The 18,632-nt window shown below is 41.4% G+C and overlaps 1 protein-coding gene across 6 annotated transcripts in view; it reads right to left on the bottom strand.

The window, feature by feature from the left end:
- Positions 1 to 18,632, bottom strand: part of khdrbs3 (KH domain containing, RNA binding, signal transduction associated 3) — a 183,150-nt gene that overhangs the window by 69,949 nt on the left and 94,569 nt on the right. For 4 of the 6 annotated variants that reach the window (XR_013887736.1, XR_013887735.1, XM_080194580.1 and 1 more), the window contains 3 exons: positions 12,303 to 12,449; positions 11,256 to 11,392; positions 7,162 to 7,348 (listed from right to left, as the gene is read on the bottom strand). Coding sequence is in view for 4 of the 6 variants with exons in the window: in XM_080194580.1 (XP_080050706.1) it covers positions 7,162 to 7,348; positions 11,256 to 11,392; positions 12,303 to 12,449 (471 nt within the window). In the remaining 2 variants the exon portion in view is untranslated. The remainder of the gene's footprint in view (positions 1 to 7,161; positions 7,349 to 11,255; positions 11,393 to 12,302; positions 12,450 to 18,632) is intronic. The other 2 variants (XM_080194581.1, XM_080194583.1) reach the window with 1 other exon arrangement.

Below are 18,632 nucleotides of genomic sequence, written 5' to 3'. Positions count from 1 at the left end.
ACCTTGGTTCAGACATGGACAAAGGGCTAACTTCCAGAGCTGAAGGGAATGTGATTAGCTACACATCAAGGCAGTATTTGACTGGGTGTAACGCCAAGCAGCCCTAGTAAAACTAAAATAATTGGGATCAGGTAAAACTTGCTTGTGGTAGAGATTTACTGGTGCTACTGAGCACAAGGAAAGATGGTTATGACCGTTGAAGGCCAACCATTTGGACTCCAGAGTATTGCTGCTTGAGTTCCTCATGGCAGCATCTGGTTATTGATAATTACAATTCACAGAACCTTACAGTGCAATAGATGGATGTTCAGCCCATCAAATCTTCACTGACTCTCAAAAAACATTTTACCAAGTCCGTCTCCCCTGTCTCATCCCTGTTACCTGCACATGCTTTATTTTCGGATAGCTACACAATTCCCTTGAGAATACCTTGATCAAACCACTAATTACAAAAAAAATTCTGGCTACTCTAATGCAGAATTTACAAACAGACTACTTTTTTGACACTTTGGGGCAAGCAGCGCAGAGGGCTGGGAGGCATCATCCATTTTGCGGGTTTCTCTCCGGATGCTATGGCCTCTGCAATTATGTGATTATCTCACTGTGATTACAATATGAGAATCTGCATTTATATTTCAGTCTCGGGCCCAAGGCTGAACTCTCCGGGCCTGCTAGCATTTCTCCCCGCTGGAGTGGTTCACTCCAGTGACTAAAGTCTCCACTAACGGGGAACTGGCAGTCCCACCTCGCTGGAGGGAAGAGAGATTACTGAGGCACCCCCAGGAGGTCAGGGGTGTGGAGGCAGGGAAGAGGGACTTGGACGGTACTTGGCACTGTCAAAGGGAACAAGTCGACAGGTGGGGTTTGGGGAGTCCTGCTGCCACTGTACTTGGGATCAATGGGAAAGGGAGGGAAGAGGTGATTGGGGCTGAACTAACCAGGTGGGTGGAAGTCAGGACTGGCCCGGGGAAATCCAGCAGTGGTTGGGGTGTGGGGGGCGGATTTGTGGGGCTATCCAGTGATCTGGAAGCCAGAAATGCAGGGCCACTGTGCATGCACCGATTTCTGTACTGACGATCTGCGCATGCACAGTGGCCCGCTCAGCATTATACTGCTGGCCTCTCGGGGGGGGGGAAATAGGCCCCATCCCCAGATTTTCTGAGTGAATCTTGCAAAACTACACTTGCCAAGCTTATTTCATGGGCCTCATCTCTGACAATGCTCCAATTCTGGTTGTGACAAGGTGATGATTAAGTAGAGGATCATCGCTTACGACTGGCTGATTACTAGTTTCTGGGGGCGATCTTACCAAAAAAACCTACTGTTTTTGCTCAGCAATAAATTGATCTAACCTGGTCACGACAGAGACAGACAATCCAGATCAAGTTCTATCATCATCCAAATGCCAAATTCAACACATGAACACTAAAGGTTTGCCTTTGTGTGGCCTTAGAGACGCTCAGATTTACTCATTCAAATAACGGACAGAGAGAGATGCTAGTATGGACAGCAAGGGTAAAAAGCATTGTTAACTACCAGGCAGATTGCTAGTGGGAACTTCTTCTAATTGAAGAGATGAAACCAACAGAGATTTAAAGAACACCATCGAGTCTGTGCCACCTTCACTGTAGAGCAATCTAGATAAACTCCACTCCTTGGAAATTTCCCCACATCCTTAGATATTTTGTTCTGCAAGTATACTTCTAAGTATCTTTTTAAAGTGCCATATCAGGCAGCAAATTCTAAATCCTGACGATTAGCTGCATAAACATTTTCCTCATGCCGCCTCTGTTCTTTTGTCAATCGCCATAAATCTGAATGATCGGATTATCCACCCTTCAGACACTGGAAATAGATTCCCTTTAGATATTCTCTGAACTCTTCATTGTTTAAATACCTTTATTAAATCCCATTTTAGTAGTGGAAAAGAAAAACATCAGGTTCTCCAGTGTAACGATAGCTGCAACCCTTCTTCCATGGAACCGTTCTGGTAAATGTGTCCTATAGTTTAATCCTCCATTTGTAAAGCATGGTTCTCATGTGCTTTATTACCTTTGTTAGCCTGTCCTGTCACTTTTTTGCGTTAAAAACAACCCCAGGTTTCTCTGTTCATACAGCCCCTGTAAAATTGGTCTGTCAAATGTCCATACATCCCACCAGTCTTTTTGGGTGCTCTTGAAATTTATGATATCTCTCTAATGATTTTCATCACGTGCAAGTTTTATGTCCTCCAGTCACAATCATCCTTCTCGCCAACCTTCAATAGTCCAAATCATCAATGCACATCAAATAGAGCAGTGATCTTTGTACTGAACCCCAGGGGAACTGTTGAACATTTCACTCCAGTCCAAAAACAGACATTCACCACACATTGCTGTTTCAATCCCTTTGTTAATTTAGTGTTCATGCTGCTACTTCTCTTTTATCCCACGAGCTTCAGTTTTGCTAACAAGCTTATTAAATGACATTTTATCAAATTACTTTATAAAGTCTATATACAAATTAGCTGCACTGCTCTGATCTCTCTCTCTGTTACCTCATCAAAAACGTAAAACATGATGTGTCCTTAATAAATCCAAGATGGCTGTCCTCTTTAGTCCATATTTATATCCAAGTGGCTGCTGCTAATTATTCTCAGATTATTATTTCTAAGAAGTTCATCATCTTGGTTATTGAATTGACACGTCTATAAATAGAACATAGAACATTACAGTGCAGTACAGGCCCTTCGGCCCTCGATGTCGCGCCGACCAGTGGAACCAATCTAATGACCCTCTTACCTAAACTATTCCAATGTTATCCATATGCCTATCCACTGACCATCTGCACACCCTTAAAGTTGGCGAGTCCACAACTGCTGCAGGTGGGGCATTCCACGTCCTTACTACCCTCTGAGTAAAGAAAATACCTCTGACATCCGTCCTATAACTACCACCCCTTAATTTAAAGCTATGTCCCCTCGTGTTAACCATCACCAATCGAAGAAAAAGGCTCTCAGTCCACCCTATCCAATCCTTTGATCATCTTGTATGCCTCAATTAGGTCACCTCGTAACCTTCTTCTCTCTAATGAAAATAACCTCAAGTCCCTCAGCCTTTCCTCATAAGACCTTCCCATGGTCATATTTATCCTCTTGTTTTGAAACCAGACAAGTGTGTAAATTCTCCAGTTCTCTGGCAACACCCTTGTATCTGAGAAGGATTGAAAACTCCAGTTATGTAACACTTCCCATTTCCACTGGATGTTTCAATGCAAGTTACAGCCAATAAAGTACTTTGGAAAGTTAGTCACTGTTATAATTTTACAAAACGTGACAGTCAAGTTGCATGCTGCCACAAACAGCAATGTGACAGTGGCCAGGTTTTTGTGTTGTTGATGGAGGGACAAATATTGGCCAGGTTACCATGGGTAGCCCCTATTTCTTCTTCAAAGTAAAACCATAGGACCTTTTATATCCAAGAAGGCAGCTGCTGCATCAGGTTAACATATTCCTTGAATGACACCAACACTGATAGTACAACGATCTCTCAGTAGTAGAGTGTCAGCCTTGATTTTTTTCAATGCTCAAGACTTAAGACTTGAACATTCTGATCAAGGGACCAGAGAGCACTCGATCAGCTCTTGAGCAACTAAGCCAGAGCTGATATTCTTAAAATACGATTGTGCGAAGCTTCTCAGCAAATTTCTATCCTTGCTCCTTCCCTCGCCAATAGGATATGTCCCAACTGAAACAGATGTGACCTACTAAGTATCGGTATCAGGTACAGTGCATATGTGTACGTCCACATATGTGTGAGGTCAATTTTGGTATTAAGGCTAGTTATACTGACCGGTCACTAAATTAAACCAAGTATTAAGTCCCATTTCCAACCATCCAGAGATTGGAAGATTTGGACCAGTAGAATCACAGGATAGCATTAACCCTGAACTCAGTTGTACTCCTGCAAGATGACCACAGCAGATATTATTACTGATTAATATTTCCTTTGATTAGCTATGGAATGTTGAAGACAACTTGATGATCAAATGGCCTAACCTCAACATTGGCAAGGGATCGAACCAGGACAGTCCTGGTCTGAACAGATCAGTATCACATCACATACTTAATGCATTTAGCTTTGTGCATTAAGACAAGTTAAGTAAGTAGTATTGAGACAACTCTGCTAACTGGAGAGCTGATTTTTGGGTGACAGATTAAACCAAGGCCTGCTTAGATGGGCAAAATAGCGAGGTCTCCTCATTTCCTAACCAACATTACAAATCAGATTACATGTTAATTTAGTCACCAATTTGTTGTTGCAGGATCTAGTTGTGTCAGAATTAGCTTGTGTTTACCTACAAAACAGTACTGCATTGAAAGCAATTCATTGGCTGCAAAGGACTTTGAGATGCCTCGAATACACATTAAAGCCAGATATAAATTAAAGCTCATTCTTTTCCAATTGTAAGACCATTTGTCTTTTAACTATGTACTCACCACCTGTTTTAAATTCTCATAGCTTGCAGCTACTGATGATGCCCAACCTAATTCCAAATGTACATTAAAATTTATTAAAACTCAACTGTGAAGTAGAATTCTCATATTCTGAAGCTAACAGAGATGTGACGCAATTCCATCTAACAACTTAATATTTATGAAACATGTGATGAGAATCAGGATAAACCATTGTATTCTGAATCAAGTTAATTCACGTCCTCCACTTTGGCCTCAGACAAATGTTCAATAGATTAAACTAGGTGCTGAAAGCAATGCATGGTTATAGATTCATATATATACTTAACCAATTTTGAAATGGTTTAAAACTCCACTCAGGCTATAAATATTAAGCTGTAGTATCCAGATTTCCGATGCAAACTTCAGTGAAAATTTGAAACTTAAAATTTAATCACAAAGTAGACCTAAAATATTTGAATCAAGACAGGTGATGATCAAAAATCCTTAAGATCTATTCACTACATGTTTGGAATCTCAACACTCAAAATCATTAGCAAGCGTTTACATATCATGACTTCTATCAGGTCACCCTTCAATCTTCTCTTTTATAAAGAGAAACAGCTTTCAGTCTTTCTAGAATTGGACTATTCTTGCAATTTAGGTAATTCACAAAGAATCCCAGTAATAGAGTTAAAACAGTGCCTATTAACAAGTCTGTCCAACAGCCTAAGCTTAGGATATCCAAATGCCAGACTCATTCAACAGCACTGACTTAACCAGCATCAACACAATAATTCAAGTACCTTTAAGAAAGGGGGTTTTTTTAAATTGGAAAAATTATATAAAATTACTTTAATTCAAACTGGTTTTAAAAAAATTAGCAACATATTAAGGTTAATTTATTTTTAAACCACTCGTTTGCTTTACTGAACTTTCAACAGCACATAGTAAGAAATCTTTCCATTTTAAAAACAGCAATAAAAGATAGTTTCACCCAACAAAATATCTACCACATAGACACAATCAAATCATGTTAAAAATGTAACAATGCCTGGTATTTATACCATATCTGCCATTCTAGATTACAACTATCCGAGACGTACTCAGCAACTGTGGAATACTGCACTAGTATCTTTCATTTTTGAATTTTTTATGGCAATGAGGTAACGTGCCCAAAAGTTAAAAATAGGGAATCAGAACGGAAATAAAATGCAGTTAACAGTTTTTTCACCCTAAGAGCAATAAAAGCAATCTTTAAAGGAGGCAAATTGACCGAGGAAAAGGATTTAATAAGAATTAATGAGTGAAATAGAATAAATTTTGTATTTCCATTGAGGAAAATTTCCATTGAGGAAAATTTCCATTGAGGAAAAACATGGGTAAATTTAATTCACAAAACTTAACATATTTATCTTTTATAATTAGGCAAGGCACATTCCTTTTTATTCCTACCACTATTTCCAAAAGACATTTTATGAAGTACCACATCACAGACTTGATTAAAATTCAAACTCATTGAAGGGACACTGACAAAATGCATGTGAAATTGGCTGAATGACAAAGGAAACGAGAACAGTGGTGACTGGGTTTTCAAATTCAAGGAAGATTTATAGTGGCGTTCCCCAGGGACTGGTACCCGAGATGTGACAGAGATCTATAGGACACAACTTAAAATCTTTGGATGAATACAAAGTGCAAAACTTCAGGACAGAGAGGCTGGTAGAATGGCTGGACAAATAGCAGATGAAGTCAAAGTGTGAAGTGATTCATTTTGGTCAGAGAAAATACACACTATAAACTAAAGGGTACAAATCTGAAGTGGGTGCAGAAGCAGAGGGACCCAGATGTATTTGTGCATAAATTATTTAAGGTGGTAGGACAGGTTGAGATTGTGGATCCTAAACACACGGACTCCTGAGCTTCATTCTCCTGTACAAAACACTATTTTAATATCAAATGGAGTACTGTGTTCAGTTCTGGGCATTACACTTGAGGAAGGAGGTGAAGACATTAGAGATGATACAGGAGAAATTCATGAGAATGAAGCTTATCTCTTGAACCAGTTACAAAGAAATATTGGAAAAGTCGTGAGTGTTCGATTTGGAGAAGAGTAGGTGGGGAGGAGATTTGATCAAGGTATTCAATGTCATGAAGAGTCTCTACACAGCACATAGGGAGAAACTGTTTCCAATAATGGAAGGATTGGCAACCAGAGATCACAGATTCAAGGTAATTAACAAAAGCATCATTGGCAACATAAGATAATCCTTTTTCAAACTACAGGTGGCTAAGATCTGGAATGCACAGTCTAGAAGCGTGGTTGAGGCAGGTCAATTAAGATTTCAAGAGGGAATTGGATCATTATCTGAAAAGGAACAATTTGCAGAGCTATGGAGAAAAGGCAAGTGGTGGCACTGGGTGAATTGTTGCTTCAGAGAGCAGCACATACTTGACAGGCTGAATGGCCTTCTCTAATATTGTAACCATTCTATGCTCCTGGTTTGGAATTTTCCACTTGCTTTCCTTGGTTACAACACAACATTTTGGTGCTAGTGGCAATCAATTCTAATAATGATGTCATGATTAACAACCTTTTCCTTGGGCTATGAAATGCTTCTTGTGATTTAATACCTTGCTTCAAAGTTACGAAAAATTTGAAGCTATTTTGAATTTCATATTACTATCATTATTATATTAGTCACAATTCTAAAAACAGATTTACTTACATATTCACCATATGTAGTGTCTTGTACTGGGGGTGGCGGAGGTCTGTAACCTGGCGCTCCTCTTGCTCTTGGTGCTGGGACCCCACGCCCTCTAGCTCCAGGACCTCTGCCAGGAGGCGCTCCTCTGGGAACAGGCCCTGCTCTTGGGACTGCGGATGTAGGGGGAGGAACTCCACCTCGGCCTCTGCTAAAGTACAACAGGGAACAGATAAAGATCAAGTCAGTTATAACAACAGAACACAAGGATTGAGAGATGACTATCAATAAATCACTCAATCATCTTGAAGAAAAGTTCTTCAAGATTTTCCTCATTTCCTCCATTGTCCTCACAACACCAAAAATGTGAATCCAGTAAAATTCTAGACTATATTGTCTGTTTGCATTTGACATTCCTCCTCCTTCAGGTACGATCCTCCAAGAGGACATTGGTTATGCTTGGCCAAAAATTGTAGTGGCTTGCCATTTACTTCTGCAAAGTGGTAGACGAGGAAACTCTGCCACTTTTACTGCCTGCCATCAGATGTATTGGAAGGATTTACAGGCTGTTAATCAATCTTTTTGGTCATGAAAGGTATGTTCCTAAAGTAGGACTTGAACCTGCAGATTCTGGCCCAGGGGTAGGGGTGTTACCACTGCATCTTCTGCACCTGATATTACTTGTTTTTAAACATGTTCCCTTCCATAGTATGGCATTCCCATAGTGCCACCAGTCTAATTTAGCAAAGCTTCACACAATATTTATTCTCCCTCGCAGAAACTTGACATTTGCCGATAACATTAAGTATGGATATCAACTTGGCCACCTGTTTAAAAACTTCTCCCAATTGTCATTATTATTTGTCCAATCAGCAGAGATGTCAGGTATAGGATTTCAGTCTTGATACCTTTTCCTGCACCATTTTCAATACGAGAGTATATCAGAGTCATAGGCTGAGATTCTACTGGCCCGCTATGCTGCTCGAGTTGGGGGCAGTGCTTACACCAATCTTCCCAAGGACAGATCGGTGTGTGCACAGTGCCCACTTAGCACTATGCTGCTGGCCCACTTAGCACATTGCTGCTGGATACTAAGTGGGATGAGGCCCCACCTCCACTTACTGGCATGAATTTCCCCAACGCGTTCTGAAGTTTGAGATTCGTAAAAGCATGTTGAAAACACAGGCAGGAAAATTTCCCATTTTCGCACCTGTTGGCACTTTTTTGTGGAGAATTTTGGCCATTGAGTTTTATAGCACAGAAAGGGGTCCTTAGGCACATCTGTCTGTTCTAATCCATATTCTTCTATGCCATGATGTTTCAAGCGCTTAATTAAGTGCTTCTCAAATGCTGTGAGGGCTCCCGCCTCTACCAGCCTTTCAGGCAACACGTTCCCACAACCCTCTGGGTGAAAAGGTTTTTCTTTAACTCCTCTGCTTCTTACCTTAAATCTATGCCCTCTGGTTATTAACCCATCTGCCAAAGGAAAATGTTTCTTCCCATCTTCTCTATCAATACCCCTAATAATTTTCCTCAATCAGGTCCCCCCTCTGTTTTCTTTGTTCTAAGGAAAACAACCCCAGTCTAACCAGGCTCTTTTCATGGCTGAAATGCTCCAGTCCAGGCACAAGCTGATGAATCTCCTTTGCAACTTTGCTAGTGCAATCACACCCTTCTTATAATGCGGCGACCAGAACTACACATAGTACTCTAGCTGTGGCCTAACATGCATTTTATACAGCTCCATCTATATTTGAGCTAATAAAGGCAGGTATCCCAAATGCCTTCTTCACTGCCTTTTCCTGCCCATCCTGTTGCCTTTAAGGATCTTTGGACATACACCAAGGCTCCTCTGAATATCCTAGTGTCCTACCATTCATTGTGTATGTCCTTGCTGTGTTAGTCTTCCCAAATGCATTGCCTCACGCTTTTCAGGTGAATTCCATTTACTACTGATCTATTCATCTGACTAACCCACCTTGATCATCCTGTAATCTAAGGCTTTCCCCTTCGCTATTTACCTCACCACCAATTTTTTTGTCTTCTGCCAAGTTACAGATCATTACCCCCACGTTCACACTTAGATGATTAACTTATACCACAAAATAGCAAGGGACTTACGACCAATCCTTGCCAGATACCATTGGACACATCATTCCAGTCACAAAAACAACCTGACTATTACTTGCTGCTTCCTGCCACAAAGCCAATTTTGGATCCAACTTGCCAAATTGCCCCTGATCCCATGGGCTCTTACCTTCTTGATCAGTCCTCCGGGACCTTGTCAAAAGCCTTAATGAAGTCCATGTAGACTACATCAACCCATCACCCTCATCTACCTGGTCACCTTCCTTGCTATTTTCTCCTTTGCCTCACTCAACAGCCTGGGATACATTTCATCCAATCCTGAAGATTTACCTACTTCTAAGCTTGCCAGACCACTCAGATCCTCCTCTCTGCCCTTGATAATTTCTTTAATTGTATCACAATTCTTCACCCTGATTTCTATATCGACACTGTCAGTTTGTCCCTCTCACTAGTGACCATTGACACAAAGTATTCATTTAAAACCCTCCCTACGTCCTCCAGCTCCACACATAAATTACCACTATGGTGCTTAATGGGCTCTAATCTTTCTCTTTTACCTTTAATACACTTATAAAACAACTTCGGATTTTCCTTTATTTTACCTGCCAGTATCCTTTCATGTCCCCTTTCTGACCTTCTAATTTCCTTTTCAAGTTCCCTCTTGCAGATTCTATACCCCTCTATAGCTTCTGCTGTTTTGAGCTTTAATATCTGCCATAAGCACCCCCCCTTTTCTCTTTATCTAATGTTGTATGCCGCTCAATATCCAGAGTTCACTGGGTTTGTTCATAGTTTCTTTCTTCATTGGAATACGTTCGCCCTGTACTCTCTATTTCCTCCTTGAATGTGCTCCACTGTTACATCACAAATTTACCTAAAGGTGCCTGCTCCCATTTCACTCTGGCCAAATCATATCCGATCTTTTTAAAAATCAGCCTTCCCCAGTTTAGAAGTTCGATTTCAGGTCCATCCTTACTCTTTTCTATAACAATCTTGAATCTAATGGAGTTATGACTGTGGTCTTCAAAACGTTCCCCACTAGGGTTTCTCCACTCACCTGATGAAGGGGCAGTGTGCCAAAAGCTGTTGAGAAACTTCTTATTGTGCCCACCCCAGTCCAATGCCAGCATCATGATATTTCAACCACACAGGCACTTGAACCACATGCCTGGTTTTGTCACCCAAAATGAAGTCCAGGATCGCCCCTTGTACGACCTTCTATGTAGTGACTTAAAAATATTCTCCTGGACACATTAAGAATTCTGTTCCCTTTAAACCTTTCACATTATGACTACTCCATTAATGTAGTTTCGATCTTTAGGCGAGATAGAGCAGGGGGTAAAAAAGCAGGCAGTGTAGCACAATTAATTAAGGAATTGGATCCTTAATTAATTGGATAATTGAATAATTATTTGTAATCAATTACTGCAATAAACAGATGATATCTTGGAAGGTTCTTCAAACAAGACTTTGTGGTTAGAACTTATGAATATAGGGGACAGCCACATTTTTGGGCATGTAACATGGGCCTCCAAACAGTCAGTGGAAAATGGAAGAGCAATTATATAGCAAGTTCACACAGCTGTGTAAGAGTAATAATCTGGTAACTATACTAGGGGATTTCAACTTTCTTAATGTAAATGTTCCAGAATGAGTTATGGTTCCATAATTATTGCATCTTACTTTGCTGAATGTTTTTACAACTCAAATATCATGTTTTGAATTTTTCAATCTTTCTACTTGAAGTAGCTAAGAGCTCTCAATAAATTGCTTTTTGAGCTTTACTCTGCAAGCATGAGTATGAACAATAGATATTTGTTGGAGATTGTTTTCACCAACATGTTAGCGGAGAAGTAAACCTATTTCTTGCAACTACTTACAAATTTAACATTGGCCAGGTCATGTTTTAGTTGTAATTTTCTCTATTACCATATTCATATTGCATCACATCTAGCAACGAAACAAACAAAAGCTTACCAGCCTGCAGCAGGCTGAACTACTGGGCCCTATAAAGTTACAAATGCTTTCACCTGCTTAGAGCTGGAGCAAGCGCTCCTCGACCCCTTACGGGTTTCCCTCGAACTGCTGGAGTTTCTGGACTTTCTGGTGTACCATTTAAGTAGGATAATTCTTGAAGCTGCTGCTGTCTAATTTCATCATTGTAATCCTGCAAACACATATACACACACATTACAAAAATGATTGCAATCCAGTTGATGCATGTGTGTATGTAAGAGAGGTAATTTCTCCCTATTCTGGTATTATTCGGTGATTTAACAATTTTCCTGTGTCTGTTAGTATACTATGTTTTGCATTATCATTGTTACAACTCCACTTCTGCCATCAACAAAAATGTTTTACACTAATGGAAAGAAAATTGGACAAGAAATGAAAGTTTTTTGAAGGGAGTCATTTTATCACAGTTATTATAATCTATTTCTAATAAGTTTTAAATGTTTCTATTTTAATGCTGGGCGAAAGTAAAAAGACTGTCTGCATTTCATATCAATTTAAAGCACAGGTTCCTAAATTGGTTCCCAAGGCTCTGCATGAGATCTCCAGGGGTTCCGTGGAATCTCCGGCAGCCATGTGACAAAAAGGCAGTAATTTTTAAAGCTGAAACAATAACTCGCAAACTAAAATAAACATGCAAGTCAGTTGAAGAAGCAAAAGTTCCAGAAAGAACAGCTATAAATCAAAGAAAAATTTAAAAAAAAATCAAAATGACCAAGCTCAGCATGCCCTCTGTGGCTTCTGCTGGGCTCTCTATCAGTAACTATCAGAGAAGCTGGGCTCTGATTGGCCAATTTGTTTTGTTCTGTTGCTGGGTATAGAAGTGGCTATGTGAGCAGAGCTGTGGCCCATGCGGCAAAGTAATGGAGGCGGTGGAGGAGCCAAGTACTTTTACTAAGCAAGAGAAGCTGTTGCCTTGGCAGTAGGAATCACACCCTGAAAGAACTCCTCGGAATTAATATAATTTTAATATTCTAATTTCATCATACATTCCCAGAATTATAATATGCTCAAATTATCAAAATGAAACCAAGCGACGTGTGAAGATCAACTGGAGCACTGACCGGTATGAGAAACTTCTTTACTTCCTCTAGAGCATGTCCCATTCTTGCGTATGCCTCTGATGGCGGAGCAAATACTTCAATAAGTACATGCAAGTCTTCATTGAGATGTGCATATTTAGATTCTCCACTCTTCCTTAGTTCCTCTTCCTTAAAATAATATAACAGAAAAAGAAAGAAGCCAATTAACTTGCATTTAAAATCACCATGTCAGTCTCTTGATTGTATATTTAACTGTATTTCTTCAACACATTCTTGTTCAGTGGTATATTCAGGCTGCAGCACATGTGGAATACTCTGTACTGCACAAACTTTGCAAAAAACAGAACACAATTCAATAAAATCTGAAAATAGGTGATGTGCAATTAAAATACTCCAGTTTCTCTGATACAAGCAACATGTAAAATGTCACACCAGCATCATTTACAATAGCTCTACACAAGTATGAGCCTGGCACCCTTATCTTTGAGGGGTATTTTGGAGGCAAATGCTGGAAACCATCATCCTACAGAACGCTCAAGGCTCTGGGAGTGCCGGAGAGGGCACAAGGAATGCAGATAATTTAAAAAAATATTGTAATTGTTTTTTGTTTGGGGTGGTTCCCCTTTATTTTCTTCCTTAGTTTATTTAATTTAGTCCATTTGTTTAACTCAGAAGAGCTTGACCAAGCATAGAGATGCAAAACTCATACAAGCTTGATCATGACACAGATTACACTGATAAGAACATAAGAACATAAGAAATAGGAGCAGGAGTAGGCCATCTAGCCCTTCGAGCCTGCCCCGCCATTCAATAAGATCATGGCTGATCTGTTGTGGCTCAGTTCCACTTTCCCGCCCTCTCCCCATAACCCTTAATCCCCTCTCTTATCAAAAACCCATCAACCCGCTTCTTAAAAATATTTAGCGAGGCAGCCTCCACCACTTCAACGGGCAGAGAATTCCAGAGATTCACCACCCTTTGAGTGAAGAAGTTCCTCCTCAACTCCGTTCTAAACCGCCCCCCCTTTATCTTGAGGCTGTGCCCCCTAGTCCTACTGTCTTTTTTGAGCGGGAAGAGTCTCTCCACCTCTATCCTATCCATCCCATTCATCATCTTATACGTCTCAATGAGATCTCCCCTCATTCTTCTAAACTCTAACGAGTACAAGCCTAGTTTATTCAGCCTCTCCTCATAGCTCAATCCCCTCAACTCCGGTATCAGCCTAGTAAACCTCCTCTGCACTCCCTCCAGGGCCAAAATATGTGATCACCTATGCAAGGCACGATGGCGATATCCGTCACCACTCATCCCATTCAATGTCATTACAGGGGTCATCACTGAGGTACATAGAACATAGAACATAACAGTGCAGAACAGGCCCTTCGGCCCACGATGTTGCGCCGACCTGCTTTAAAAAAAAACACTAACCCACTAATCTAAACCAATCCCATTTCGTCCATAAACCTATCCACAGATCTCTTAAACGCCCCCAAACTAGGCGCATTTACAACTGCAGCTGGCAGGGCATTCCAGTCCCTCACCACCCTCTGGGTAAAGAACCTACCCCTGACATCAGTCCTATAACTACCCCCCCTTAATTTAAAGTCGTGCCCCCTCGTGCTAGCTTTCTCCATCCTAGGAAAAAGGCTATCACTATCTACCCTGTCTAAACCTCTAATCATCTTATATGTTTCAATAAGGTCCCCTCTTAGCCGCCTTCTTTCCAGCGAAAACAACCCCAAATCTCTCAGTCTCTCCTCATAGGATCTCCCCTCCATACCAGGCAACATCCTGGTAAACCTCCTCTGCACCCTCTCCAAAGCCTCTACATCCTTCCTGTAATGTGGGGACCAGAACTGCACACAATACTCCAAGTGCGGCCGCACCAGAGTTGTGTACAGTTGCATCATGACGCTGCGACTCCTAAATTCAATCCCCCTACCAATAAACGCCAAGACACCGTATGCCTTCTTAACAACCTTATCTACTTGATTCCCAACTTTCAGGGATCTATGTACACATACACCTAGATCCCTCTGCTCCTCCACACCATTCAAAGTCCTCCCGTTAGCCCTATACCCAACACATCTGTTATTCCTACCGAAATGAATTACCTCACACTTCTCCACATTAAACTCCATCCACCACCTCGCGGCCCAGCTCTGCAACCTTTCTAAGTCACCCTGCAAACTATGACACCCTTCCTCACAATCTACCACACCTCCGACTTTGGTGTCATCAGCAAACTTACTAATCCACCCAACTATACCCTCATCCAGATTATTAATAAAAATTACAAACAGCAGTGGCCCCAAAACAGATCCCTGAGGCACACCACTCGTAACCGAACTCCATGACGAATATTTACCATCAACCACCACCCTCTGTCTCCTATCTGCTAGCCAATTCCTGATCTGCAGAAGCCTACCATGGTGAACCTTATCAAACGCCTTACTAAAATCCATATACACCACGTCAACTGCCTTACCCCTATCCACCTCTTTGGTCACTTTCTCAAAGAACTCGATAAGGTTAGTAAGGCACGACCTACCCACTACAAAACCATGCTGACTGTCTCTAATTAATTCATTACTCTCCAAATAACTATAAATCCTGTCTCTAATAATCCTTTCCAAAACCTTACCCACCACAGAAGTAAGATCACCGGTCTATAATTCCCAGGGAAGTCTCTTCTCCCTTTCTTAAAAAATGGGACAACATTTGCTGTCCTCCAATCTTCCGGTACTATACCAGAGACCAACGACGACCTGAAGATCAGAGCCAGAGGCTCCGCAATCACCTCTCTTGCCTCCCAGAGAATCCTAGGGTAAATCCCATCCGGACCAGGGGACTTATCTATTTTCAAACCCTCTAAAATATCCAGCACATCCCCCGTATCAACTGCAATACTATCTATTTTACACCCCTGCACCCCAGTGTCCTCCTCAGCTACATTCATGTCCCCTTGCGTGAACACCGAAGAGAAATATTGGTTCAACGCCTCTCAAATCTCCTCCGGTTCCACACACAACTTCCCTCTACTGTCTGTAACTGGCCCTAATCTTGCCCTAACCAACCTTCTGTTCTTGACATACCTGTAAAACGCCTTAGGGTTCTCCTTAATCCTATCAGCCAAAGTCATCTCATGTCCTCTTTTAGCCCTTCTTAACTCCCTCTTCAACTCCCTCCTAGCCAATCTAAAACTTTCTAATGCACTACCTGAGCCCTCAAGCCTCATCCGAACATAAGCCTCCTTTTTCTTCCTAACCAACGAATCAACTTTTTTAGTGCATCCCGTCAGGATGCAGACACTGATCTCATGCATCCACTCAACAGTCCTTTTACGTCACGCTAGATTTTTTTTGCGGGTTTGGCCAAAGATTCAGTCGTTAGATGCCACTGAAAGTCTGAAGGGTCTACGAGCTTCATCTTGGTGGAGTTGAGGGAGACCAATGTGGCTATAGACTCAGAGGGGAGGCTGTGAGAAATAGCAGAGCGGCACTCACTAAGTGGACACTGCTTGGACGGCAGTTCCAGAGACATTGAGGAATTAGGATGTGAGCTCGGTCAAGGATCCTCATAGCTCAATCTGGTGTTCTCTTTTCAGTACATGATTCTGGGCTATCATGGAGCCGGTTAAGTTGACAATTCTACCTCATTGTGACAAAGCAACAGCAGAGACACAGATGTGCTGCTGCATATGGCCAAGACCAGCACCCTACAGATGAGGGGGAGACTGGGCCAGTAGCTGTTGCGGAAAAGCAGCATAGGTGCTACAGCCTCAGAGGACATTACTGGCAAAGGGTCTTCCTCCTCCCTGGCCAGCTAAATGCTCTCTCCTCAAAGGGCATGAGGATTCTGAGCTCTGACATGGCCCTGAAACACTACTCCCATTCACACGCGTTGGAGTTGGAAGGACATCTGAGTGACCATAATCTAAAGATATTCTGCCTCTGCTGCACATCATTCAAAAGTTTGGTCAAGCTCCCTCTAAGGAATGTGGTGCAGGCTTCCTGGCAGTCATCCCCTCTAATGGATCTGGAACAAGGTCTGGGGAGGCATTGATACGGAGCTCCCTGCTGATTAGGTTGATCTGGGGTGAGCAATTCAGAGGGAGGCCACCACGGGGTTGGTAATGAGGCTCAAAATTCATGAGAAAAGGTTTGCACTGTTTTTCTCAACAGAACAGACTTAAGTCTGAACAGAAGGTGCAATATTGTAAAAGGCTGATGCACACCTCAAGGGTATACACATTGCGGCTAAGACAGGTTCTGAAACTGGTTGTAACAGAGCATGAATAACAGCACAATAAGCCAATAATTTTTAACTCTATTCTGGCCACTTTGGTTGAGGAGATGCAGGGAGACAGATGTCATCTGTCCACAGAAGGACCAAAAAATGCTCCAAATAAACTCTCAGAAAGCAGTGGGAGTAGAAAGTTGTAACAGTCAATGCCAGAGTATAGATCTGAGGATCTGAATACACTGCCACAAGTTCAAGGACCTCGCACAACTGTCAGAAAATGCAGTTTCAATCCAACCGCCCACAACCTCACGTACAGCTGAATCAATACTCACATCTAACATTCTCATCTTTACCTCACTCCTGCACGCACTGCATTGCTGCAAACCTCACAACTACAACCTATAGCTTTTAGATTGCCAGTTATTCAACAATGACGGTCACATCACCCAAACGAATTGCGCCACTCCCATGAACATACTTCCTTCTCTCAAGCCACCAACTAGCAGGTGACATTAGCATTTATATGCCCTGATATCTATGGAGGAGGAGGAGGGGGGTAGTCATCATCACAGCAATGCCTCAAGTGAAGCTGAAACCATTGAAAAATGATAGTCTGTGCATGCCTAACCCCCTTCTCCTCATCATACAATCTCTTCTGATTTGCAAGTTGTTGAAAATCCCATTATACAGTGATGGAGGAGTATCTTTTCTGCTGCTCAGAAGACTAAGGAAATTTGGCATGTCAGCTACAACTCTCACTAACTTTTAAGATGCACCATGGAAAGCATTCTTTCTTGTTGTATCACAGCTTGGTATGGCTCCTGCTCTGCCCAAGACCGCAAAGAACTACAAAAGATTGTGAATGTAGTCCAATCCATCACACAAACCAGCCTTGCCCATCCACTGACTGTCCCCATTTCTCACTGCCTCAGCAGCCAGCATAATTAAGGACCCCATCATTCTTTCTTCCACCTTCTTCCTTCGGGAAAAAGATACAGAAGTCTGAGGTTACGTACCAACCGACACAAGAACAGCTTCTTTCCTGCTGCTGTCAGATTTTTGAACAGATTTATCTTGCATTAAGTTGATCTTTCTCGACACCCTAGCTACGATTGTAACACTACATTCTGCACTCACTCCATTCCTTCTCTATGAATGGTATGCTTTGTCTGTATAGAGCAAGAAACAATACTTTCACTTACATTAATACATGAACATAATAAATTAAATCAAATCAGTTGTACAGAAAGTGCAAGTGAACAATTCAGAACAAAAACGACATCCTTTAATTACATCAGCTGACATAATTTGCCAAATATATTGCATACTTCTGGCACATACTCTGCTAATGCCCTTGCCTACATGAAATCCAAAATGGCCATCAACAGAAGTATGCATATGTACCACAGACACCATTTTGGAGCTGAAATAGCATTCAGACCCAAATCACCAACATAACCAAGTTTTGCATTCAATTGCAATAAAGCCTTGGGTTGGCTGTAGTGTGGAATCTATTCCTTTTACATTCTAGATTGGATTTCAAGGCACTGGAGGGCAACAAGTAACTTGAGGTGTTCAAAGCTTTCAACAGAGAAAAATTTGGGCTACAATGGTTTTCTGATCGCACTCTTTCTCCATGGTAGTTAATTTGGACGGTCAGAAAAGTCAAGAGTGTACGTTTCTGGTGGCTACCTCTACCTTGGCTTTTATGACATTTGCTTTACAGCTCCATCACTGATGTTAAAGGTGCTTTACAGAAATGTAAGCATTTAACAGTTATTAATTCAAAACGTTTTTGACTGCACAGATTTCAGACTCAGCCAGACAGCAGCAATTTCCTTAATATTGTGACATCATTCTCAATGAGCTGCTATTTAAAATTGAATCCCATGAAAGCCCCAAGTCTACGAGCTTTCAAGATATCACAATTAACAACTGGAGACTCCAGGATAACAAAAAATCTCATTTAGATTTTTGCTGCAGTAACACAGGATAGCATATTTCTATAATAGTGCTCATTTCTATAAACTTGCTCATGCAATCTAAATAACCAATTTTTTCATCTCCAGTTCCACAGGTGTTCTCAGTCTTCCATTTTCCAACACA

The sequence above is a fragment of the Carcharhinus amblyrhynchos genome, chromosome 8 (assembly GCF_965287045.1).
Source record: "Carcharhinus amblyrhynchos chromosome 8, sCarAmb.v2.hapA, whole genome shotgun sequence".
Taxonomy (NCBI): Eukaryota; Metazoa; Chordata; class Chondrichthyes; order Carcharhiniformes; family Carcharhinidae; genus Carcharhinus; species Carcharhinus amblyrhynchos.
The sequence above is the reverse complement of the archived record's forward strand: the minus strand, read 5'-3'. Positions and strand labels throughout refer to the sequence as shown.